The following is a 22,139-nucleotide window of genomic DNA, read 5'->3' on the forward strand; positions in this document are numbered from 1 at the left end:
TATGTCTTTATATAGTTTTGTTAAAGCAGTAACCACCTGTGCTTCATTTAGGTGGAATGTTTGGTAGGGAAAAAAAAGCCAGGAAAAGAAGTGTTTGTTTCTGTTCACTGGCTCCTCTGGCTGTTCTTGCCTGGTCCCCTCCCTTTGTAGGAGAAAGCTCGTGGTGTGGGGAGAAAGCTCGTGGTGTGGGGTGAAAGCTTGTTTGCACCAACTCTGACACCATCTCTTTCATTACCAGTTTTCTGGGTCTTTGGAGGTGATCTCCCTTCCTCTCCTAGTCTCTCTGTGTCCTTTTTAGTTTTCTTGAAAACTAATTGCTCAAGTGTTTGCTGAGACTGAGCTTGCCCTGTGGGAAGGCTGACTCTCACATGGTATCATCCTTGTCATTTCTGCTCTAGACAGTGTGCAGTGGACTTGGAGGTGGGAGTTCTGTTATGGGCATCATTTGTTTTCCTGTGATCCTAAGCTGTTAAGTGATCTACGGTTGAGAGTTCTGCAGTTTGCTGTCTTAAAGCTACACAGCGTAGAGGCTGGTGACTGTCCTACTTACAACTGAAACTCTCTGGACCAACTTGAAGATCTGCGATGTATGCATGGCCTGAGTTCTTGTTCAGCTGTTCAATCCTGCCAGGGACTCCTTTCTCTAAAACACTTATCAAAGGGTTGCCTTTTTGTAATTCATCTCTCCAGAAGGATAGCTTTTGAGAGTTCATGTGAAGAGACTGGGTGTTCTGATTGTCATGAAAATGAGATGACAGTAGGGCTTGTCACATGTTGGAAAGTCAGAGATGTGGTATCTCTCCTTTCCATCTGATTTTCAAGGCCTGCTCTCTTCCCTCCCTCATTTCTTCTCTTCCTTCTATCCTCTGTCTTCAGTGGGGAGAATCATTGGTAATCCCTGCAGCTCAGCTTTTCACAGAACAGATTTTCCTGTCTTGTGTCCAATAACTGAGTCTGTCACAACTCATGCCACTAAATTCTTTTCACCTTGAAAATCTCCTGATTTTCATTTTAAAATACCAAAATAAAACAGTCAGCAAGCAGTTAACAAATCTAACTTACATGAAAGAACGGAAGTCTCTCCTCCTATTGCAGGTGGTTTGATGTTAGGAGGTGAGCGTGTGGCATCAAAGGGCAAACGAGGGTGATACAAAGACCCCTAAAATTTGATAACTTTTAAAATACAGTAAATTGAGATAGAAAGAAATTGGTTTAAATGTAATGCTTGGGAACATACAAATATTGGAAATTGGCAGTGGTACTTTTTTATGCTAATATATATAATCTATTTTTTTTTTTTTAGTAATCACGGTTTTAGTTTTCTTAATTTCGATATTAAGGATTAAAGATTCCCTCCTCCAAAGCTCAATGGTCTCACTGGCAAGAGTTTCCATTGATTAGAGCATCTAGATTCCATAAAGTGGAGAATATTAAAAAAAAAACTCAACTGAAATGTCCAGCTTTTTGGTGTAGGTTTTTCAGTTTTTTTGTGGAGGCTTACAAGAGGAAGCATCCTAATTATTATTTTTAGGCATGTTCCGGGGAAATTGGTTGAGGTGTTGATTATAGTCACAGACCAGCCCTCAGGGGACAGTGCTGGAGAGAGTATGTCATAGATCCTTCTGCTGCACAATGCAGTGGGTGACTGATGGAGTCTGGGCTGTGAGGTGATGCTGAGGATCATGGGAGAGTTGTGCAGAAGTAGAGGTTCTGAGAGTCAGTCCACGAACTTGGGAGCTAAGGTGTGCCCGAGAGACATGTGATAATAGCCCGCTTTGTTGACAGTGGATGTTGAGTACTGGAAGTTGATTTGGGGGCATCTGAGTGACATCTTTAGAATTTCAAGTGAACTCAGGCCCCAGGTCCTGACACCTCTTTAGCTCCATCTCTTTCCCACGTGTCTTTCTCTGGTACTATCGGGGGTTTCTCTGTGCTGTCCCTTGAACTCACTGCACCCAGAACTGCCCAGACTTTTGTGTTTGTTTAAAATGTTCTTTTGAAGGTACCCTGCAGACCTGTATCCCTCACTTCCTCTGAGATGTCTTCTCTGTGCCATGAATAAAACAACAACCCCTATCCACCCTCCCCACTTTGCTTCCCCAGCTGTATTTATCCGCACACACGTATCACTGCCTCTGTGTAAATATAAGCTTCATGAAAGCTAGGACTTCTGTCTGGTAATGCTTCAGTAAACACCAGATATTTACCTAGAACAGTGTGACTCATAGCAGCTCTAGTCATCCCTTAGTATATGTGGGGGGTTGGCCCCAGGATTCTCCATGGATACTAAAATCTGAGGATGGTTGAGCCTCTTGTATAAAATGGTGTAGTACTTGCATAGAACCCCACATCCTCCCTTATATTTTAAATCATCTCTAATTAATATCTAGTACAATATGAATGCTATGTTGGTGGTTGTTATACTGCACAATGTAGGAAGTAGAACAGCAGCCTATATATGTTCAGTACAGATACAACTTTTTCCCAGAATATTTTCAATCCATGGTTGATTGAATCTGAATGCAGAACCCATAGATACGGAGATTCAACTGTATTCAGTAAATGTTTGTAAAAGGTTGAAGAAGAGTGGATAGAAGGACCCTGTATTTGATTTATTGTCTCTTTTTATTAGAAGAGAAAACCACACAAGTGCATCTCTAGCACGTAGAGATATGTCTGATACACATTATGTCCTTTAATTGGCAGGGAATTTCTTCAAATTTGTGTACACTTAGTTATGCAGCCATATGAACATATTTACTCATATGAATATACTTTGAAAAGCAGACATGTTTGTTTCTACATACAGGTTATGAATGAAGTATTCACTGATAATCAATAGCAGAAGAAAGACCATACAGCATATTGTTTAAGAGCTCAAACCATGTAACCTCCCACCAGGATCTTCAGTCCTAAGTTTACCATTTGCTAGCACTGTGACCTTGGTGAAGTTACTTTACCTCTCCCATGCTCCAGTGACCGCCTTTGTAAAATGGGGATATCCTATGGTAGTATCTGTCTGGGTTAAGGAGACTGAATAGATGTGAAGTGCTTAGAATAAATCACAGCAGACATTTTAGAAGTGATTATAAAATATAGCAGGACAAAAAATGGCTATTTTTGCATTAGTTAATGGCTATTCTTGCAAAATCAATAAGGACAGTGAAGAGTAGAACACTTCCTGCTATTCCCACAGCCCGCTATGACGATTTTTTGATTTGTCTCCAGATGACATGAAATATTTTAAAGAGATGAAAGCAGAAGGGGACAGAATTAAGGGGTTTTATTTTCTAAGGGGATGAGCTTATGTTTGCATTATGGCTAGGGTGCTAATTATTTGTCTAAATTTGCACATAGACTGGGGATACACCTCAGTGGTAGAGCACTCGCCTAGCATGCCCAAGACCTTAGGTTTGGTCTCTAGCTCTCCAAAAAAAAAAAAAAAAAAAAAACCAAACCAAGAGAAAACTGTGCACAAAATTAGTTAAGTGAATCCAAGCAAATGTCTGTATCTCAAACACATCCGCTTTCAGAGTAGCTGCAATAAGTAGCACTTAGGGAAAACTCTATGGAGAGGAGCTTTGCAAAGTGTTGTGGTAGAAACTATGCAGAGTGTGCAGAGGACAGAAGTTATTTGCAGAGTGAGGGAGGTGGCCATGTAGTCAGTATGTCAGCCAGAAGGGGGAACTGCAGAGCAGACGTGCCACCCAGAGCGCACAAACCAGGTACAGGAAAGCCTGGGCTACAGGACAGACCAGGAGAAACTTTTAGACTCTGAAGACTTTTAGACTTTGAAGAGAGGACAAAAGCCACTGACACAGATGGTTAAAATTGGGACAGCATACAACAACAGAAAGTGCCTGTAAAGCTTCTTCTACCCCAGAAAATGGAAGAGTTAAATAAGAAGAGGCAGGGGGAGCAACAGGAGAGCAGCACTTACCTGATACTCTTGGCTAGATCATAGATTTAGAAGCTCAGTGGGAAGGAGGACTTTGATCAGACTTAAATTCTCTTTCTCGGGGCCGAGATTTAGTTCAGTGGTTCCCCTGCCTGCCTTGCAAGCCCAAGGTCCTGAGTTCGATCCGCAGTACCAAAAAAAAAAAATTCTCATTCTCAAATATACATTTGAGTGATTGTAATTTAAGTTTAGGGATAGAATATGGATGTTTAATGAATTAACTTTTGCATGCTTTTTCCTCAGAGCTGTGATTTCCAATATATATTGAAAAAATAAATTCTCTGTTGAGACTTTTAGCATGGATTGATAATATTAAAAATATGCCACAACAACGATAACAAAAACTCAACTTGAAATAAGACACATCTTCTTATACTTCAGCCACTGCTTGCAAGGTAGAGGAGGGTGGTCCTGGCTGACTTTTGGTGAATCTTTCATCGGTGTGCTGAGCAGACGTAGGAAGGATTCCTATGAATACACCAACTCTATGATAAAAACACTGTTTAACAGACTTTACAGTGTTAAAATGGTAGACTTTACCCATATAAAAATTGCCTACTTTCTGGGGTATCCATTGCTGGTTTTATGCCAAAATTCTCACCTTCCTTCACTGGCTGATCCTAGCCCCTTTTGCTAAGTAAGGCTCTTCATATCGCCTTGCGCTGCCCAGCCTCTGATGCCCTGTGAGTTACACTAAGGTCTATTCAGCCAGACATACATGTGGGCAGAAGACAGTATCCAGATATCTTAAGAGCATTCCAAGAAAATGAGCTAGCCAAACTGCAAATGACTCACTCCTCTTCTCTTGCCTGCCAGAATTGGGGTTCACAGATCCTACTTTGCATAGGGTTTCCTGTGCAAGTAATGAACATTTAAATGTTTTTGCGTTGTTCTTCTTGCTCAGTCATCACACTGGACATCTAGTAATGGGTCCTTTGCAAGTTATCATTTCAGGTAACTATGGTGTGGCTTTATTGATGGTAGCCTGACCTGAAAGAGCTGCAATTTAGCATAAGGAAAGAAACAGTCCAAAACACAAAAAATTTAAATTTTGATCATTTGCTTTATTTTCCCAGAGAAGTATGAACCCTTAGATAGGTGAAAAATCCAAGTGCTAGGAATCGGTGCCTCAGAGACAGATGCAGACTGTAGCAGTTACTTGGTCAGTTTAGTTGGTCTGCACTGCTGCCTTGCATGTTGGTGCCCTCTTCTGGACAATGATTGCAGCATTGAGTAAAATGAGGAAGACTGAAAAGGTATCCTCGGGAGAGGAGGGCACAGCCTCCAGGTGACATTTTTTTTGGTACCGGGGATCGAACTTGGGTCCTTGCGCTTGTGCAGCAGGCAGCGAAACCACTGAGCTAAATCCCCAGCCCGACATTTCTTAAAGTTCTTTATGGTAAAGATCAGATTTTGGCTTCTGTGCTGAACAGAGAAATAGCTGTTAGGTGCTTTGACAATTAGGTTTTATTCTCCTGTTTAAAACCTTAAATCCTAAGAAAGATGTGGTTTCTTGTAGGAAAAGTATCCTACATGAATTTCAAAAGTGGGTTTGTTTGATGTGGCTGTCCTTATAAAAGTCAAATACAAATTCCTGCTGAAAGCCAACTAGCATTTAGATTGCAGTTTATATTTAATAAAAGGCTGTCAGCTCTATTACCTCATGTGATCCTCAAAATAGCGGAGTCATCATCTTAATATGGCCAGTAGTAGTAGTAGTAGTAGCAGTAGTAGTGATGAAAATGGATCTGGTGCTGCCAGCTGACATTTTTCACTCTGTGCCACACACTGCACCAAAGCATTTTGCATGAATCTTCTTGTTTAATCTTCACAATACCTTGGGAAACTGGTACTGCTACTTCCATGTTGTAGTGGAAAAAGACTCGGAGAATACCCAGTGTCCCACACTAGTCACCAGTGGAGCCAGTGTTCGAACTTGGACAGTCCAACTGGAACCCTTTGGCATTTTCAGGCTGCTCAGGCTACATCCCAAACCTTTAAACATTTGTTTCGAGACAGGGCTTTGTTAATTTACCCAGGTAGGCAAATTATGATTATGATTCTTCTGTCTCAGCCACCCAAGGAGCTGAGATTGCATGTGTGCTGCATCATTCCTGGGCAGGTTCTGCTTTTTTCCATAGCACATATATGTAATTTTCTCATTTATTATGTTTATTGTTGCTTTTTAGCCCCAGTGATATAAAAATTGTTACTTTGTTTTGTTTGCTGTAGTGTCCCAGGTACCTAAAAACATTGTGTGCACATCATAGGTATAATATGCATATAAATATGTTCTGAAACAGTAATCAATACGAATAGATGAATAGCAGTAGCAAAATGATTAGTAGTACCTCATATAAATACTTGAGTACTGCAATCCCACTATCTATATTGAGTTCTTGGTCTCAGCTTCCCCATCTGTAAAATGAATCTCACTGCTGAGTTGAGTCAGTCCTGGAATCACTTAGCCCAGGAGTGGTTCACCCTCAGTGCCGAACCAGCGTTAGATGCTACTAGGTGAGTGGTACCACTGAAGGGGCTGTGGTGGCTCTGAATAATCCCTTATTTCTCTTTCTTTCAGGATTAGATTATTCACCATCTCTCCAGTGCCTGGGAAGAAAATGGCATGATGGTGGCCAATAAGATTTTCCTTTCCTTCTCAGAGACAACTTATGCTTCAAGGTTTTATGTGTATCTTGCTTATGATGCACTTAGAACTCTTCTTGATTCTCATTCAAGGAGTTGTAGCTCCTGCTTGTAACCTAGTATGCCAGGAGGTTAAAATGGGAGGATCCCAAGTTCAAGCCCAACCTGGGCAATTTAGCCACTTTGTGAGACCCTGTCTCAAAATAAAAAAAATAAAAATAAAAAGAGATGGGGGTGTGGCCCAGAGCAAAGGCCCTGAGTTCAGTGCTTAGTACTAAAACAAAACAAAACAGCAACAACAACAAAGCCATAAAAAAACTGCTTATGTACTGACTTTGTCATCTTTTGGTTCCAGAGTTCCATGTCTGTATCTTCAGGCTGAAGAATGGCAAAGCAGTCATGCTGTTCCCTCTGGCCTTTTTATTTCCCTTGCATCTGAAGTCATTGCTACCCACACTTCGGGGTTTCTCTGACTTGCCTTTGCGTTGTTTATGTATAAACTTGAACAAGGTGGCCGTTGTTTTCTAGAATCAGCTCTCAAAATACACTTTATAATTGTGGGGTAGTGGAGTGTGGACACCTTAGCCTGGGCTTTTGATGTTGTTTATTTTAGTTTTTTTTTTTAAAAACAATTAAATTAAAATATAAAGAATTTTAGCTAGATGTGGGATTACTCAGGATGCTGAGGCTGGAAGATTCTAAGTTTGAGGCCAACCTGGGGAGCAAAGTGAGATCCTCGCTCAAGATGAAATTAAAAAAAAGTACTGGGATGCAGCTGAATGGTAGAGCACTTGTGTAGCATGCACATGGCCATAGTCTTGAGCCCCAGTAAAAATGATTAACATGTGTTGTGAATATGTGTGTGTGTGTGTGTGTGTGCAGTTCCCCAAGATTATGTAATTATTATTATTATTTTTTGTATATCCTGTTATTGGTACATTTTAGGTGTACAATATAATGACATTCATCATTGGAAATTTGCACCTTTGCATACTCTCTTGGTTCTTATTTTTTCCCTTTCCCCTGCCCTCCCTTCAACCCCTCCATCCCTCCCTATTTTCAAAGACTTTGTTTCCTTTTTTTCATTTTCTCGTATTAATTCCATTCCCCTCTTTCTTTCCCCTACCCCTCCTACTTCCCCTTCCCCTTTACCCCTTTTCTTCATATTTCACATTATCTATTATACCTTTTAGTCCTTATTTACACTTTCAGTTTCTCACAGTAGAGAAACTATTCAGTATTTACACATGTGTGTCCTATTTATTTCACTTCAGAGTATCACCTCAGTGTTCATCCATTTAGCAATAAATGTGTCTAATTTCTCATTTTTGATGGCTGAGTAGTACTCCATTTTATAAAAAAACCACATTTTCTTGATCCAGTCTCCAGGTGGTGGGCATTTGGGCTGCTTCCAAGTTTTAGCTATTACAAACTGTGCCGCTATAAACATGGGTCCACATATATCACTGTGGTATGATTCTTTTAATTCTTTGGGGAAGATTCCCAGAAGGGGAGTAGCTGGATCAAATGGGACTTCCAGTCCTAGTTCTTTGAGGTATATCCCTACTGATTTCCACAGTGGTTGCACCAGTCTACACTCCCACCAGCAGTGGAGTAGGGTTCCTCTTTCCCCACAGCCCAGCCAACATTTGTTATTGGTTGATTTCATGATAGCAGCCATTCTTTCTGGAGTAAGGTGGAATCTCAGCATTGTTCTCATTTGCATCTCTTGAATGACCAGTGATGTTGAACATTTTTTGCATATGTTTATTTGTCATTTCTACTTCTTTGTGTGAGAAATATCTGTTCATTTCAGATGCCCATTTTTGGATCAGGTCTTTAAATTTGGGAGGTCTGATTTTTTAAAGTTCTTTATAGATTTGAGATAGTAGATGTTTGTTTGAGGGACTGCTGGTGAAGACTTTTTCCCACATTGTGGCTTGTCTCTTCACACTGCTGGTGGTTTCTCTTGCTGTGCAGAAGCTTTTTAGCAAGAAGAGATCCCACTTGTTGATTGTTTGTGCTAGTTCACTGGCAACTGAGGTTTTGTTCATAAAATCTTTTCCTACACCAATGTCTTCAAGAGTTCTACCTAACCTCTGTTCCAGCTGGTTCAGCATTTCTGTTTTAATATTTAGATCTTTAATCCATTTTGATTTTAGTTTAGTGCATGATGAGAGATATAGGTCTAGTTTTAATCTTTGGCAAGTTGAAACCCAGTTTCTCCAGCACTATTTATTAAAGAGGCTATCTTTTCTCCAGTGAGGGTGTTTGGCTCCTTTGTCAAAGAGGTGGTGGCTGAGTGTGTCTGGAGTTGTTTCTGCATCTTCTAATCTGTTCCACTGGTCCTCAGGTCTGTTTCTTTGCCAGTACCATGTGGTTTCTATCACTGTAGCTTTGTAGTATACGTTCAAGTTGGGGGTTGTAATACCCCCTGCCATGTCTCTGTTACCTGGAATTTTTTTACTCTTCTGGGTCTCTTGTTCCAAATGAATTTTTCTCTTATTTTCTCAAGGTCCATGAAGTATGTTGCTGGGATTTCAATCGGGATTGCATTGAATCTATATAGCAATTTCAGAAGTATGGCTGTTTTCACTATGTTGATCCTTCCTACCCAGAAGCAAGGGATGTCTTTCCATTTTCTGATATCATCTTCAATCTCTTTTTTCAAAGTGCTATAGTTTTCAGCAAAGAGGTCTTTGATTTCTTTTGTTAGGATGATTCCTAGGTATTTCAGTTTTTTGAATGCTATTGTGAAAGGAATTGTTTGCCCTGTTTCTCTCTCAGTGAGTCTGTCATTCGTGTAGAGGAAAGGTATTGATTTTGTGTGTTGACCTTGTATCCAGCTACTTGACTGAATTTGGTTATTAAGTCTAGAATACTTTTGGTGGAGTTCTTGGGGTCTTCTATATAGAGTATCATGTCATCTGCAAATAATGACAATTTGACTTCTTCCTTTCCTATCTTTATTCCTTTTATTTCTTTCTCTTGTCTAATTGCCATGGCTAATGTTTCCAAAACTATATTGAACAGGAGTGGTGATAGTGGACATCTTTGTCTTGTTCCTGATTTTAGTGTGAAGGATTTCAGTTTTTGACCATTTAGTATGATATTGGCTGTTGGTTTTTCATAGATGGCTTTTATCGGATTGAGGTAGAGACCATCTATTCTGATTTTTTGTAGGGTTTTTATGGTAAATGCATGTTGGATTTTGTCAAATGCTTTTTCTGCATCTATTAAGATGATCATATGGTTTTTGTCCTTGGCTCTATTGATATAGTGCATTACATTGATTGATTTGCATATGTTGAACCATCCCTGCATCCCTGGGATGAATCCCACTTGATCAGGGTGTAAGATCTTCTTGATGATCTTCTGCATTCTATTTGCGAGTATCTTAGTAAGGATTTTTGCATCTATGTTCATTGGTGAAATTTGCCTATAGTTCTCTTTTTCGGTTGGATCTTTCTCTGCTTTGGGAATCAAGGTGATGCTTGCTTCCAGGAATGAATTTGGGAGTATTGCTTTCCTTTCAATTTCATTGAAGAGTTTAAACAGTAGTGGCAGTAGCTGCTCGCTAAATGTCTCGTAGAATTCAGTGGTGAAGCCATCAGGACCTGGGCATTTCTTGGTTGCTAAGTTTTTAATTATGTTTTCAATTTCATTGGTTGATATTGGGTTGTTTAGAATTTTTAGATCTTCTTCATTCAACTTTGGTAATTCATATGTGTCTAGGAATCTGTCCATTTCTTTTGTGTTTTCCATCTTATTGCATATAAACTCTCAAAGTAGTTATTGATGATCCTCTGGATTTCTGCTGAGTCTGTTGTAATTTCACCCTTTTCATTCCTAATTGCATGGATTTAGGCCTTTTCTTTCCTTTTTCTGATAAAGTTGGCTAAAGGTTTGTCAATTTTGTTGATTCTTTTGAAGAACCAACTCTTGGCTTCATTGATTTTTTTGTATCGTTCTCTTAGTCTCCGTTGCATTGATTTCTCCTCTGATCTTTATAATTTCCTCCCTTGTATGAGCTTTGTGTTTGTCCTGCTCTTCTCTTTCTAGAAGCTTGAGGTTCAGCATCAGGTTGTTTAATTGGGCTCGTTCTGTGTTCCTAATATGCATATTCACTGCTATGAATTTCCTTCGTAAGACTGCTTTCATTGTGTCCCATAGATTCCAATATGTTGTATTGTCATTGTCATTTAATTGAAGGAACTGTCTGATTTCTTCTTTAATTTCCTCTGTGACTCATTGGTTATTCAGAAGTGTGTTGTTCAATTTCTATGTGTTTATGAAGTTTTTGCAGTTTGTTTTGCTATTGATCTCCAATTTTATTGCACTGTGGTCTGATAATATACAGGGGATAACTTCAATTCCTTTGCACTTACCAAGATTATGTAATTATTATGTATTGCAAACATATACTAATAAAAATATAAATAAATGGGGAAAAGAAATTGGTATTTTCTGTGAGTTCTGTTAAAAGCCTTTATGTACTTTTTCTATCAAAAAAGTGGAATTACGTTCATAAAAATTTTAAAAATTACAAATGTGAGTTCAAAGTAAATGGGAACTAAGGGACTATATCTACTATGACATGCTGGTTGGTGTCAGCTCAAGCAGAAGTTTCCAGGATTAGTCATAATGAGTGAGAAAGTTACTGCTCCGTGTCATTATTGACAGTAAAGCTTAGAAGACAGCGAAGGAAGAAGTGGCAGGCAGATTGCTCCTGTCTTGGACTTCTACATAGGTGGTAATTGAGTGTCTTTATCCTACATTTGTGCTGTGGATTCAAGGTGCGAATCCAGGCAGGGGCAGGTGAGAGTGAGGGGATCTGTCAAAGGCAGTGCTTCCAGAAAGGTAGAGGTCAGGTGCTGGCTGGGTGGAATATGCTTCTGAGAGCTGTCACAGCTCGCAGCTCTGTAGGATCGACACAAGTTTGCAGAATTGAGTATGGTGCCTGTGGGGGTGGTGAGAGTGCAAGGGGAACAGGGTGTGGAAGAGGCCAGGTGCGCAGCTTGTATCTCTGCGTGGCTCACGTGTGAGGGGAGTGGCAGCAGTTAAGTCTAAAGGAGAAGTTGGTTGGGGTCTGCTTGTGCAGGACCTTGTCTGACATGCCATGAAATAAACATTTTATCTTGAGTAGGAGTTTTGCAAAGTCTGATATTACTGCAGTTGTGATGGTAAATGTCAGTTTGTACTTAAAGGACAGGGAAGATTTGGTAGATCATAGGCAAATGGAAGTCTTGGTAAAACTATGGAAAAGTAGTTGAAATACGAAAGAAATCACAGCAATATGTCAAAGAAGGAGTCTGATTGTGAAACAGACTGTGGGATTGACGGTCAGAGAACGTCATTATTGAGATTCCTTAAATTTAGAACAAATGTTTCAGGAGATAAGTTTGCCAGGCAAGATACGGGATACCCAGTCTCACACACACACACACACACACACACACACACACACAGAGCAATATTTGTTATATTAAATACTATGTTTTGCTTATCAACATTCAGATACCTTGGTGTTCTGTTGCTTTTATTCAGAAAATCTAGGAATCTGATATGATAAAATGATTATGAGGGCCAGGGATTTAGCTCAGTGGTTCCGCGGCCAGCCTCGAAAGCACAAGGTCCTGAGTTTGATCTCCGACACACACACACAGAAAAAAAGGTTATGAGAAGACCTAGTAATCAGACTCAAGATCTGATCCTTTCATTTAATGTTGGAGTTGGAGTGTTTTCTCGACCAAAGTTTTTACCACATTTCCTTGGAAGAGTGAAGCCCATGACCCAGTGAAGCATTTCCTAGAACTCAGGGAGAATCTTTTGGGAAGTCCTTTCTTTCTATATTTTGGTGACTGGTAGGGATTTTACTTTATTATGTTGTTTTAAAAAATGAGAAATACGTTTGAATTCTGGAGAATAAAGGAACATCTAAACTACTGAAAGCCTTAAATACTCAACAGCCTGGAGGGACAATGTCTTGTGTATTAAGGAACAGCATGGGGTGTTATCTGGCTGAGAAGGATCATCCAGTCTGCTTAATCAAGTGCCAGCAAGGCTGGGGTGTATTGTTTTTAATTCCCTTGATATACAGTGGCCCTTGTGTCCCGGCTTCTGTTTGTATTGGGACTGTAAAAACATTACAAACACCCTAACAGTAAACACTGCTGAGAATGTGAGGTCATAGTAATGTGACCTCACAGAGCACCAGATTCTTAGAAGGCAGTGTAGATCAGCAGACCCCGGAGCTGTGAGGAGAAAATACACTGGGAACAAGCTTCCCGGAGGAGTATGGCCCACATTCGCCTTCAAAGTTGTGAGGGTTTCTTCATGGTGTCTGACTGTTGCCGGTGAGTTTGTATTGCTGTCTGACTCAAAAGTAGCATTTTCTGTCTTGTTCACCCAATCTTGGAAGCCATGAAATGGCATAGGATGAAGCCATCTAGGAATGGTGGTGTTTGTCTCACTTTGTTCCTTTTCTTCTTCTTTTTTTCCCTGCAGTACTGGGAGTTAAGCCAAGGTAGTCACACTGGGCTATATCCTCTATCCTTTTTTAAATCTTTTGTTTTTAAGCAGGATCTCCTGAAGTTGCCCAGCCTGAGTTGAGACTTGCAATCCTCCTGTGTTAGCCTGCCAGACTGCTGGGATTACAAGCATGCATCACCATGCCTAGTTCCTTTTTCTCTTTTATTGGTTTATTTATTTTTCTTTTTAAGGAAAGACCCAGAACAGTTTGTTGCACATATGTTTTAAAATTGCATCTATTTGATACATATAAGGAACATAGGTGAAATCTACTGGCCTGGGGAAGATAGTAGAAGGAAGAGACATATATGTAGAATGAGAAGTAAGCATCATTTTAAGCAGTACAGTTTTCAAATATATACTTATCAAGGATGAGCTTCTTGTATTTAGACAAAACTAGCTGTGTGGTATTAGCATATTGTTTTCATGGAATGATTAAATATATGCCATAAATTGATCCTGAGATATGAGCAATAAGTACTAGTTTATCATGAAGGAATTCTTTAACATTTGTTTTTACTGTTTGATAGTTACTCTATATACAGGAAGAGAATACATGGAATACATGGAATACATGGAAACACAATTCCATGGAGATTATATATATATTCTTTTAATTATAAAAATTACTCAATTGTAACTGACAATTCAAAGAGTAAATATTTTACATCCCAGCACTTCTGTGGGAAAACACAAAGTGAATTGCTCTTGAAACGAAATTACTGTGAGTTTACGTATTATAGGTATGCAGACATTAATACATACTCAATTTTCACAAAACTGCACAGTAATGTTAACTTTAGAAAGGTAGGCTCAGGATGAAAAAATATTTAAATGTATTTTCATGAAGATTTCATCATAATGAAGCAATTTATTGCAGTTGGTAGATATTTTCTCTTGGAGGTATAGCCCTCCTTAACCAGTAAGCCACCTTGATTTTCCAAGAGAAAATCTCTCTCTCTCTCTCTCTCTCTCTCAGAAAATCTCTCTCTCTCAGAAAATCAAGGTAGCTTACTGGTTAGGGAGGGCTATACCTCCTGGTTTGCCTGGGCCCATTCCAGTTTATGCCAGTTGTTCTGACATTGACTGTGGTTCAGTATTTGACTCAGACTTTTAAAAAAGAAGTATTATTAATAGGTGCAGTAACATACTACAGCAGGATGGGTTTGGTTGACACCTGTTGTATACTCTGAGCTTCTTTCATGGTCTAAGCTGGGAATGTGTGAACTGACATGGGCCTTTGCTAAAAGGCATGCTGGAACCCTGTCCCTCTTTTCCTGTCACAGCCGCCTTTCAAGGGCAGCTCATGAACTTCATGCTTATGAAGTGTGTTTTTAGAGTTGTGCTCAGGACAGTTAGTGCCGGCAAGTCAGTGGTGGTTGGGAAGTGAGTTCTTTGCAGCTACTTGGTGCCCCAGCTGGTCACGATGTAGCCCTAGCTGCATTTCCAGTGACAGTGAAGCTGCAAAAAATGGATCACCGCAAAAAATGGAAAGTTGTAAATTGAGTGGAATAAGTGAGTGAGAAGATATTACACGTGTTTGCCTTTGCTACAGTGGTCTTTATCATTATTACATTATGTATGAATTTATAACCTAGTTTTCTATTTCAAATTTTTAAAAACCCAGTCACTCAAATATTATGTATTTACCTTTTTAATGTATAAACCTCAGTGGTTTTAGTACAGTCTGTGTTGTTTAGTGTTATTATCTACCTTAATGATATTGCCATCACCTGAAAGAAACTCTGTACCCATTAGCAGTGCTACTTTAAATTGCTAATCCTTTTTATTTTGTAACAGTTATAATTACATATGTAATAACTTTATCCTCTCTGTTCCTTCATCTTCTCTGTCTCCTAATTTAGACAGTAAGATGTTACTTTATTTCTTGTGCAGACCAAGTTAAGGAACTAAGGGACTGAGAAAGGGCCCGATTCAGCTGAGCCTGGAATAGCTTTCATATTTGTAAAAGTTGTAACAAAACAACAGAGCAGAGTATGTGATCGAGACCTTATATAGCCTGCAAGTTGAAAATATTTACTATGTGTTTCACTACATAAAATCCTGAATGTCCCAATTTAAACTCTGAGGTAATTGTGTTAGAAGACATTTATTTTAATGTGAACATGTCTTTTTCACCGAGTGAAAAATGAAGATTTGGAAATTCCTGTAACCTCATCGGTTTTAGTGTTATAATAAGGTAACACTTGGAGCTGGCCACAGTCTATAGGTTGTGAACTCTGTTTAGAGCAGTGCTTCTCAAATTTGGCCTGTGGGGCTTCTTCCCTTCAGTAGGTTTGTGAGGGCAAAGTTATTTTCTTTTTCACTGTGTCAGTATTGTGTAGCATGAAAGCAACAGTCTGGGTCTTAGCAGAAATCAAGGCAGTGGAACCAAACTGTTCTTGTCCTCGTTCCATTTTGTCACTATCATGAAGTCACATGACAGTGAAGGACAGTTTCACCTAAAAATATCCAGTACAAGTTCATTTTATTATATTTCAATATCTGAATTCTTTTTAGTTTCATGCATGATAAAGTGAGAATAAGGCACTTTTCCTCCTGTTGTTTGTCCTCAAGGAAAAGCACACATACGTTATTGAGTTGGGGCCATAAACTCATCACATTTTCTTAGAAAGTCACTTTTCCATGAGAGGAACCCTAACAAACAATGGTTATTGGCAACCATTTTCTCAAAAGTGTAGAGACTGTGCCTATTACTTTACAGAAAATGGTGACAGTATATGAAGCCAGGGGTTAAATTTGAGCTTTTGGTAAAAATTCAAAGTTTGTGTACCATCAAAAGTTTAACAGCTTCTCAATACTCACAGACTCTTCTGAAGTTGATGACGGTAACATTAAAGAAAGTGATTTTTCTAGTATTGTGTAATGAAATGTGTCAAGACCAATAACCAGTGCACGGTACTAAGAAATAGGTGAACCTAGATAAAAGATCTGCTCAAAGTATAGCATAGATATGAGTGTAAGAGTACAAAAGGTGCTTTACCAGAACTAGTTTCTATATTGCAGTTAACTTTTAAGAAACTGCCATTTGTATTATTTTCATGTTTTGTCAAAAAAGAATATATATAATTGTTTAAGATACCCTTCCTTTTTGTAACTGAATATCTGTGAGAGGCCAAATTTTCTTAATGTACTCTAACCAGAACAACATATTATTACAAAGTTAATGTACCCAGTTTTCCTGTTAACCCAGCCATTAAAAGAAATTTGTAAGAAATGTAAACCACTGTTGTCTCATTAGATTTTATATTGTTTTGGAAAGTTATGCTTTAATAAAATAGGCTATATTACAGGAGATTGGTTTATTATTTTTAAGGAATATATAATATTCTATATAATATATTATATAGAATATATAATTTTATAATATATAGAATTTTTGTTTTAAATTCTAATATGGTACATATCTTTAGCCCATATAAATAGAAGCTCTTTGGAGTCCTCCCTTCTTTTAGAATATAAAGGTTCTGAGACCAAAATGTTTGAGAAGTACTTGTCTAAGATTGAGGTAATTGCCTTGTTAGTCTTTTGAAATATAGTAGCTGAAAATATTTTTATGACTTTTTAAGCATAATATGATGATTTCATTGAAAAGTTTTCATTTAGTTCTTTAGTGTCAAAATAATTTATTCAGGTCTTTCCCTTTGTGACATGTAAGAAGAATCTTTTTCCATTGTTATATCTTCTTTTTTTTTTATCAAATTTTATAGCAATGCTGGGGTGAAAAAAACACAGCTAGAGGATTGTTCTGAAATGGGGAGTACTCAAATTCTGGAAAAAGAGACTGCAGAAAGTCTCAGTAACGGTACCAGCAGCAACGTGGAAGCAGCTAAAAGACTGGCCAAACGCCTTTATCAACTGGACAGATTCAGAAGATCGGATGTCGCCAAACACCTGGGCAAGAAGTACGTTTTAACTCAAGACTCATGGCCATCTGAATTTATCGTGTGTGTGTGCATGTGTGTGTGAATTTTAAGTTTTCACTTCAATAACTAAGTCTGTTCTGTTTTCTTATAGCAATGAATTTAGCAGACTAGTTGCAGAGGAGTATTTGAAGTTTTTTGATTTTACAGGAATGACACTAGATCAGTCTCTCAGGTATGATTAAACATCACTTTTATTCTTTGGTGCTGCCAAATAATGAATTCTTACATGAGAAAGTGTTGTAGTTTAATTAGACTCTGTTTTTACTTTTTTAACCTGCTCAGTTACCTATGTGACTTTAGATGGTATCATAGATAACTAAGCATAGCAGAGAAAAATAAAGTTTTTTTTTATGAAATAGCACATCATCATCAACTGATCTATATCTAATGCTAAACCCAAGTCCAGATGGCATAGCAAAGAATGATGGCAAAGCAAATCTGGAGAAAAAAATGGATTTGAGAGTTTTCCTTTCAATTTTTTTTATTGCAGTAAAATACACATAATATTTGCTATCTTAGCCATTTTAAGTGTACAGTCAGTGGTATTAAATACATTCATAATACTGTGCATTCATCACCACTATCTATTTCTGTAACTCTTTTCATCTTATAAAACTGAAACTCTGTATCTAGTAAACAGTAACTCCCATTTCTTCATTTACCAGTCCTTTGAAACTACTGTTCTATTTTCCATCTCAATGGTTTTGATTACTCTGAGTTTACATTACATAATTGGAATTATACAGTATTCATCTTTTTGTGACTGATTTTAGTTAGCATATAGTAGCTTGCAGGTTCATCTATATTGTGACATATTGCAGGATTTCTTTATTTCCTTTTTAAGGCTGAGTAATATTCTATTATATGGATATACCCACTATTAAATTACCCTTCAATAAGACACAGATTGCTTCCACATTTTATAAATTATAAATAATGCTGTTGTAGATATAAGTGTACAAATAACTTTTGGGAACCCTCCTTTTAATTTTTTGAATAGGAGATTGAGTTTTGAATGATTTGCTAAGAAAGACAACACAGTTTAGATTGCAAAATTCTAGATGTTTTCCTAAGGAGTTGCTTATAATTGCCAAGTAGTCTTTTAAGATATTTTGGAATCAATGTTTGAAAGGAATAAAAATGATTGTCAATATAATAATCAGCAGAAAGTGTCCGTAAAATCGTTTCTAACAATACCCGCTTTTTGTTGACTGTTTTAAATGAAGTTGCCTAAAGCACACTGATTCTCACATTTCACATCATATTGTGCTGCACATGCCTGCAAGTTCCTGAAGGTAAAACTGGACAGCAGGTTTATAAACTACGTCTAAAATATCAGAGCCTGGAAGTGTTCTGAGGTCATCTGGTATAATTCTTCAATTGCACAAATCAGAGGCCTGGGAGGCGGAGTGGAGCTGATTAGGTTATGCCAGCTCTTTCTCTAAATCAAAGCTATTCATTGGTGTTCTAATGAAAATAGCCAAGAGAGAGGGAAACATCTCTATTTTTGCTGTGTGTTATGATATGGTTTAACAAGTTATGAAAAGTTAACATGATCAGTATAATTTAGGCTAACTAAATCTCTATTAAGGAAGAAAACAGAATTTCCACAGCAATAAGAGTAATTTCTTAGAATATTTTAAATGAGTTTTTCCCCTTATCATCACATAACTAGGGCAATGTATTTACATTATCAAATGAGGGTCATCTGAATTAATATATGCTAAATAATACTCTTAGTGCTTCTAATTTAGAGTGGTGTGTGGTTCTGGGCCTATTTACTATTATTACAAGAAATCTTGTATATCATTTATTCCATAATAGAAGGGATAAATTTATGGTTCCACTTGTATAATAAGTTAATAATTAAATGTTATGTAGGTAAAATAAAATACACAGAATGTATGTATAAGGTAACATATTGTAATTTTAATATTGGTCAATGGAGATTATCATGTAACAAAGTGATAAAAGAACACTTCCGTTTGTAAAGTTTTAAAACACCTTTTATGAGCATCCATTAAACTTGATGGTTTTTTCTTTTAATCTGACCTTTTAAAGCTGGATACTTGACATTTAGTCATAATAAGAAAATTACCTAACTTCCCCAGGCTTTCTTCATATATTGTCCACCCTATTGTTATTCTCTCACTTTTTATATTACATTTTATAAAATTAAAATATCAACATAAATTGATATTGAATCGCCATCTATTAAGTGATTTTTTGGGGAAATAACTATAATATCTTAAATTTATATAAATTAACTTTAATTGACAAATAGAAAAAATAGTAGTAAGTTTTCTATAATGTTATTTTCCCCCTTAATTCTTTTTTAGGTATTTCTTTAAATCATTTGCTCTTGTGGGAGAAACTCAAGAACGAGAGAGAGTTTTAATACATTTCTCCAATAGATATTTTTATTGTAACCCAGATACCATTGCTTCACAAGGTAATCTGATTGAAGTTCTTGAATTTCTTTTTTATAACAATGATTTATTTCCTTATTTTGAAAATTATATTTTATTTGAAAATATAGGAGATTATAGAGGAATCTGAAGATCATCTAAATACCTCTAATTACCTGAAGATAAGCATTAGTTAACACTTTTACTTCCATTTACATAATATTTGATGTCAAATTAGAATCATTGCATTTTCATTTCCTACTATCTTTTCCTTTCATTTTATTTTCTCATGTCACTAAGTATTCCTTAAAAACATATTTAATGACAGCATATTCCTTACTCTTAATTATTTTACTTTATTTTGCAGTTCCAAAGTATGCTAGGTTGTTTTCTTTAAGTTGGTCAGCTTTGTCATTCAGAGATTTTATGTACAAAGCACACTGCTTTAAAGTAAATTAATTATTGAAAACAAATTTCTTGTTGGGCATGGTGGTACACACCCATAATCCCAGCAGTCTGCAGGCTGCATTAGGACTGTTGTGAGTTTGAGGCCAGCCTGGGCTACATAGTAAGTTCAAAGCCAGCTTGAATCTCACAGTGAGACCCTGTCTCAAAACACCAAAGAAAAAAATTTTTTCTTCCCTTATATCCCCTTTTTCCTACACTTCTTGATGAAAATTTCTGTATGTTTAGTTCTTTGGTTTGTTTTGGAAACATTTACAAACCTGACTGGAAACTATCTCTTTGGTGTTTTTGTTTGATATTAATTATAAGAATACTGACCGCTGACTTCCATCTATGATCTATAATAAACTATGAGTTTATGTTTATTGAACTAGTATTGATAAGGATATTTGAGAATTTGGCTCATGAATTTTATAGTAATTTCAGGAATTTAAGTATAAATTAAGTATGTAGAATTTGTGATAGTAAAATGAAACTGGAATAAATATACTTCTAGACATTTAGTAGCATATGGCTAGACACATTGATAATAGAAATTGCCTACTGTACCAAAAGGTGTACTTTTAAAAAAAACAGTTGTTAATTTATGAATTCAGTAATTGGATAGTCCTTTCTGCACACTTAACATAAATTAGTAAGATTTCTATGTCTGAAACTTCTATTGCCTACTATACTTGGATTGAAAATTAGTAGGAAAAGAATAAATAGAACTAATTCTGATATTCAGATATAAGTAGCCTAACTCTTCATGATTTTTAAAACTATATAAAGTAAGAAAACAATCCTCCTTGTATGGGCAACTTTTTTCCCTTAACATTTAATTTTTCATCTTCACACATGTGTTCAATAGTTTACTTTGGTTTGATTTGTAGTATCCTAGACAAAACCATTCAACCTAAATGTATTACCTTGAAAGAATGAATGAATGACAAGAAAGATCACAATAAGCTGTGATCTTTATTTTCTTTAACTTTCTCTTCTCAATTTACTTACCTCTCAGAAGGTTAAGAAATGTAACAAAAATTAAATAATTTTCGTTTTATATCATGTATATTAAAATATTGAGAATACATAAATTAAAACAAAATTTAATCTCATGACTGAGAAAAATCTCTTAATGTCATGGTGTTCATTTTTCTAGATGTTATTTATATTTAAAGTGAATTACACTGCATAAAATGTAGTTTTGTATAAAAATTTATTTTCAACTATCTTTCTATTTCAATATGTATACTTGGGCAACATTTCAAATGGCTTCCGTGTAACAGAACTGTGTTTCTAGAGGTTCATGTTTACTTGCCTGTCCCTGTAAGTGATGTTTCTCTGTATATCCTTGCACTTTATATAGATCTCTAATTGTTTCCTTAGTGTAAAGTCCCAGAACTAGATTTGTTTTGTGAAAGGACACTGGGGGATAATTTGACATTACATGTGTAGGAACCTTAGAACAATTTAGTAACAGTAGACTCCAACTCTTCGTATTGAGGTCTTTGGATAAATTTTTCACATGTATTTATTTTCTATCTCCCCAAACAAATAGGGCTAGTTTTGTTTTAGCCCAGTGTTAAGTAGTGAATTAATGCTTGCTGTCCATGTTTCTGTCTTTAGATGGAGTCCATTGCCTGACCTGTGCAATGATGCTTCTGAACACTGATCTACATGGCCATGTAAGTGTAGTTTTGTGAGGCTGTTTTATAAAAATCTAAATGGATCAAGGAGTTATCTTTGTTTTTGAGTTCATATGCATTTCTTTTTACTCTTTATACAGTTTCCACAGCAGGTAGATAACCATAAATCTTGAAAAAAAAAAAAAAGAACATACCCTTTTATTTTACATGGAAGGACAGAACACAATTTTAAGTATACACCATATTGTCTAGGTGCCTTTAGTTTTAGGCATAAAGTGTATGTTCTGTATCTTTTTTCTCCACCAGATGGCAGACAGGTTTTACTTGTTTTTGTTTTCTTGTTTTCTTGGCTAGGCATTTTAGTTGTTGAAATATGTTGGAAAGAGAATATAAATTAGATGTGAAAATTAAGTGTAAGAGTCTATCTTTTTCTCCACTCCTCAGCTCATCTAGTTTTTTTAACTAGTTAAAATCAAAAGACTGTATCAAAATAATGTAATTACCTTCTCTTCTCCTGTTTAGAGAATAAGCTTCTTAAATTTATAATTATAAACCT

General features: G+C 36.8%; 1 protein-coding gene across 12 annotated transcripts in view; it reads left to right on the plus strand.

The window, feature by feature from the left end:
* Window positions 1-22,139, plus strand: part of Psd3 (pleckstrin and Sec7 domain containing 3) — a 517,630-nt gene that overhangs the window by 254,454 nt on the left and 241,037 nt on the right. For 9 of the 12 annotated variants that reach the window (XM_004848243.4, XM_021261216.2, XM_021261217.2 and 6 more), the window contains 4 exons: window positions 16,867-17,061; window positions 17,174-17,254; window positions 19,422-19,534; window positions 21,564-21,622. In XM_004848243.4, coding sequence (XP_004848300.3) covers window positions 16,867-17,061; window positions 17,174-17,254; window positions 19,422-19,534; window positions 21,564-21,622 — 448 coding nt within the window. Of the gene's footprint in view, window positions 1-12,807; window positions 12,961-16,866; window positions 17,062-17,173; window positions 17,255-19,421; window positions 19,535-21,563; window positions 21,656-22,139 lie in introns of those variants that run through there. The other 3 variants (XM_013073418.3, XM_087216715.1, XM_087216721.1) reach the window with 3 other exon arrangements.

Source organism: Heterocephalus glaber, unplaced genomic scaffold, assembly GCF_053883595.1.
Source record: "Heterocephalus glaber isolate CG9 unplaced genomic scaffold, H.glaber_assembly_v1.0 deba00001460, whole genome shotgun sequence".
Classification (NCBI taxonomy): domain Eukaryota; kingdom Metazoa; phylum Chordata; class Mammalia; order Rodentia; family Bathyergidae; genus Heterocephalus; species Heterocephalus glaber.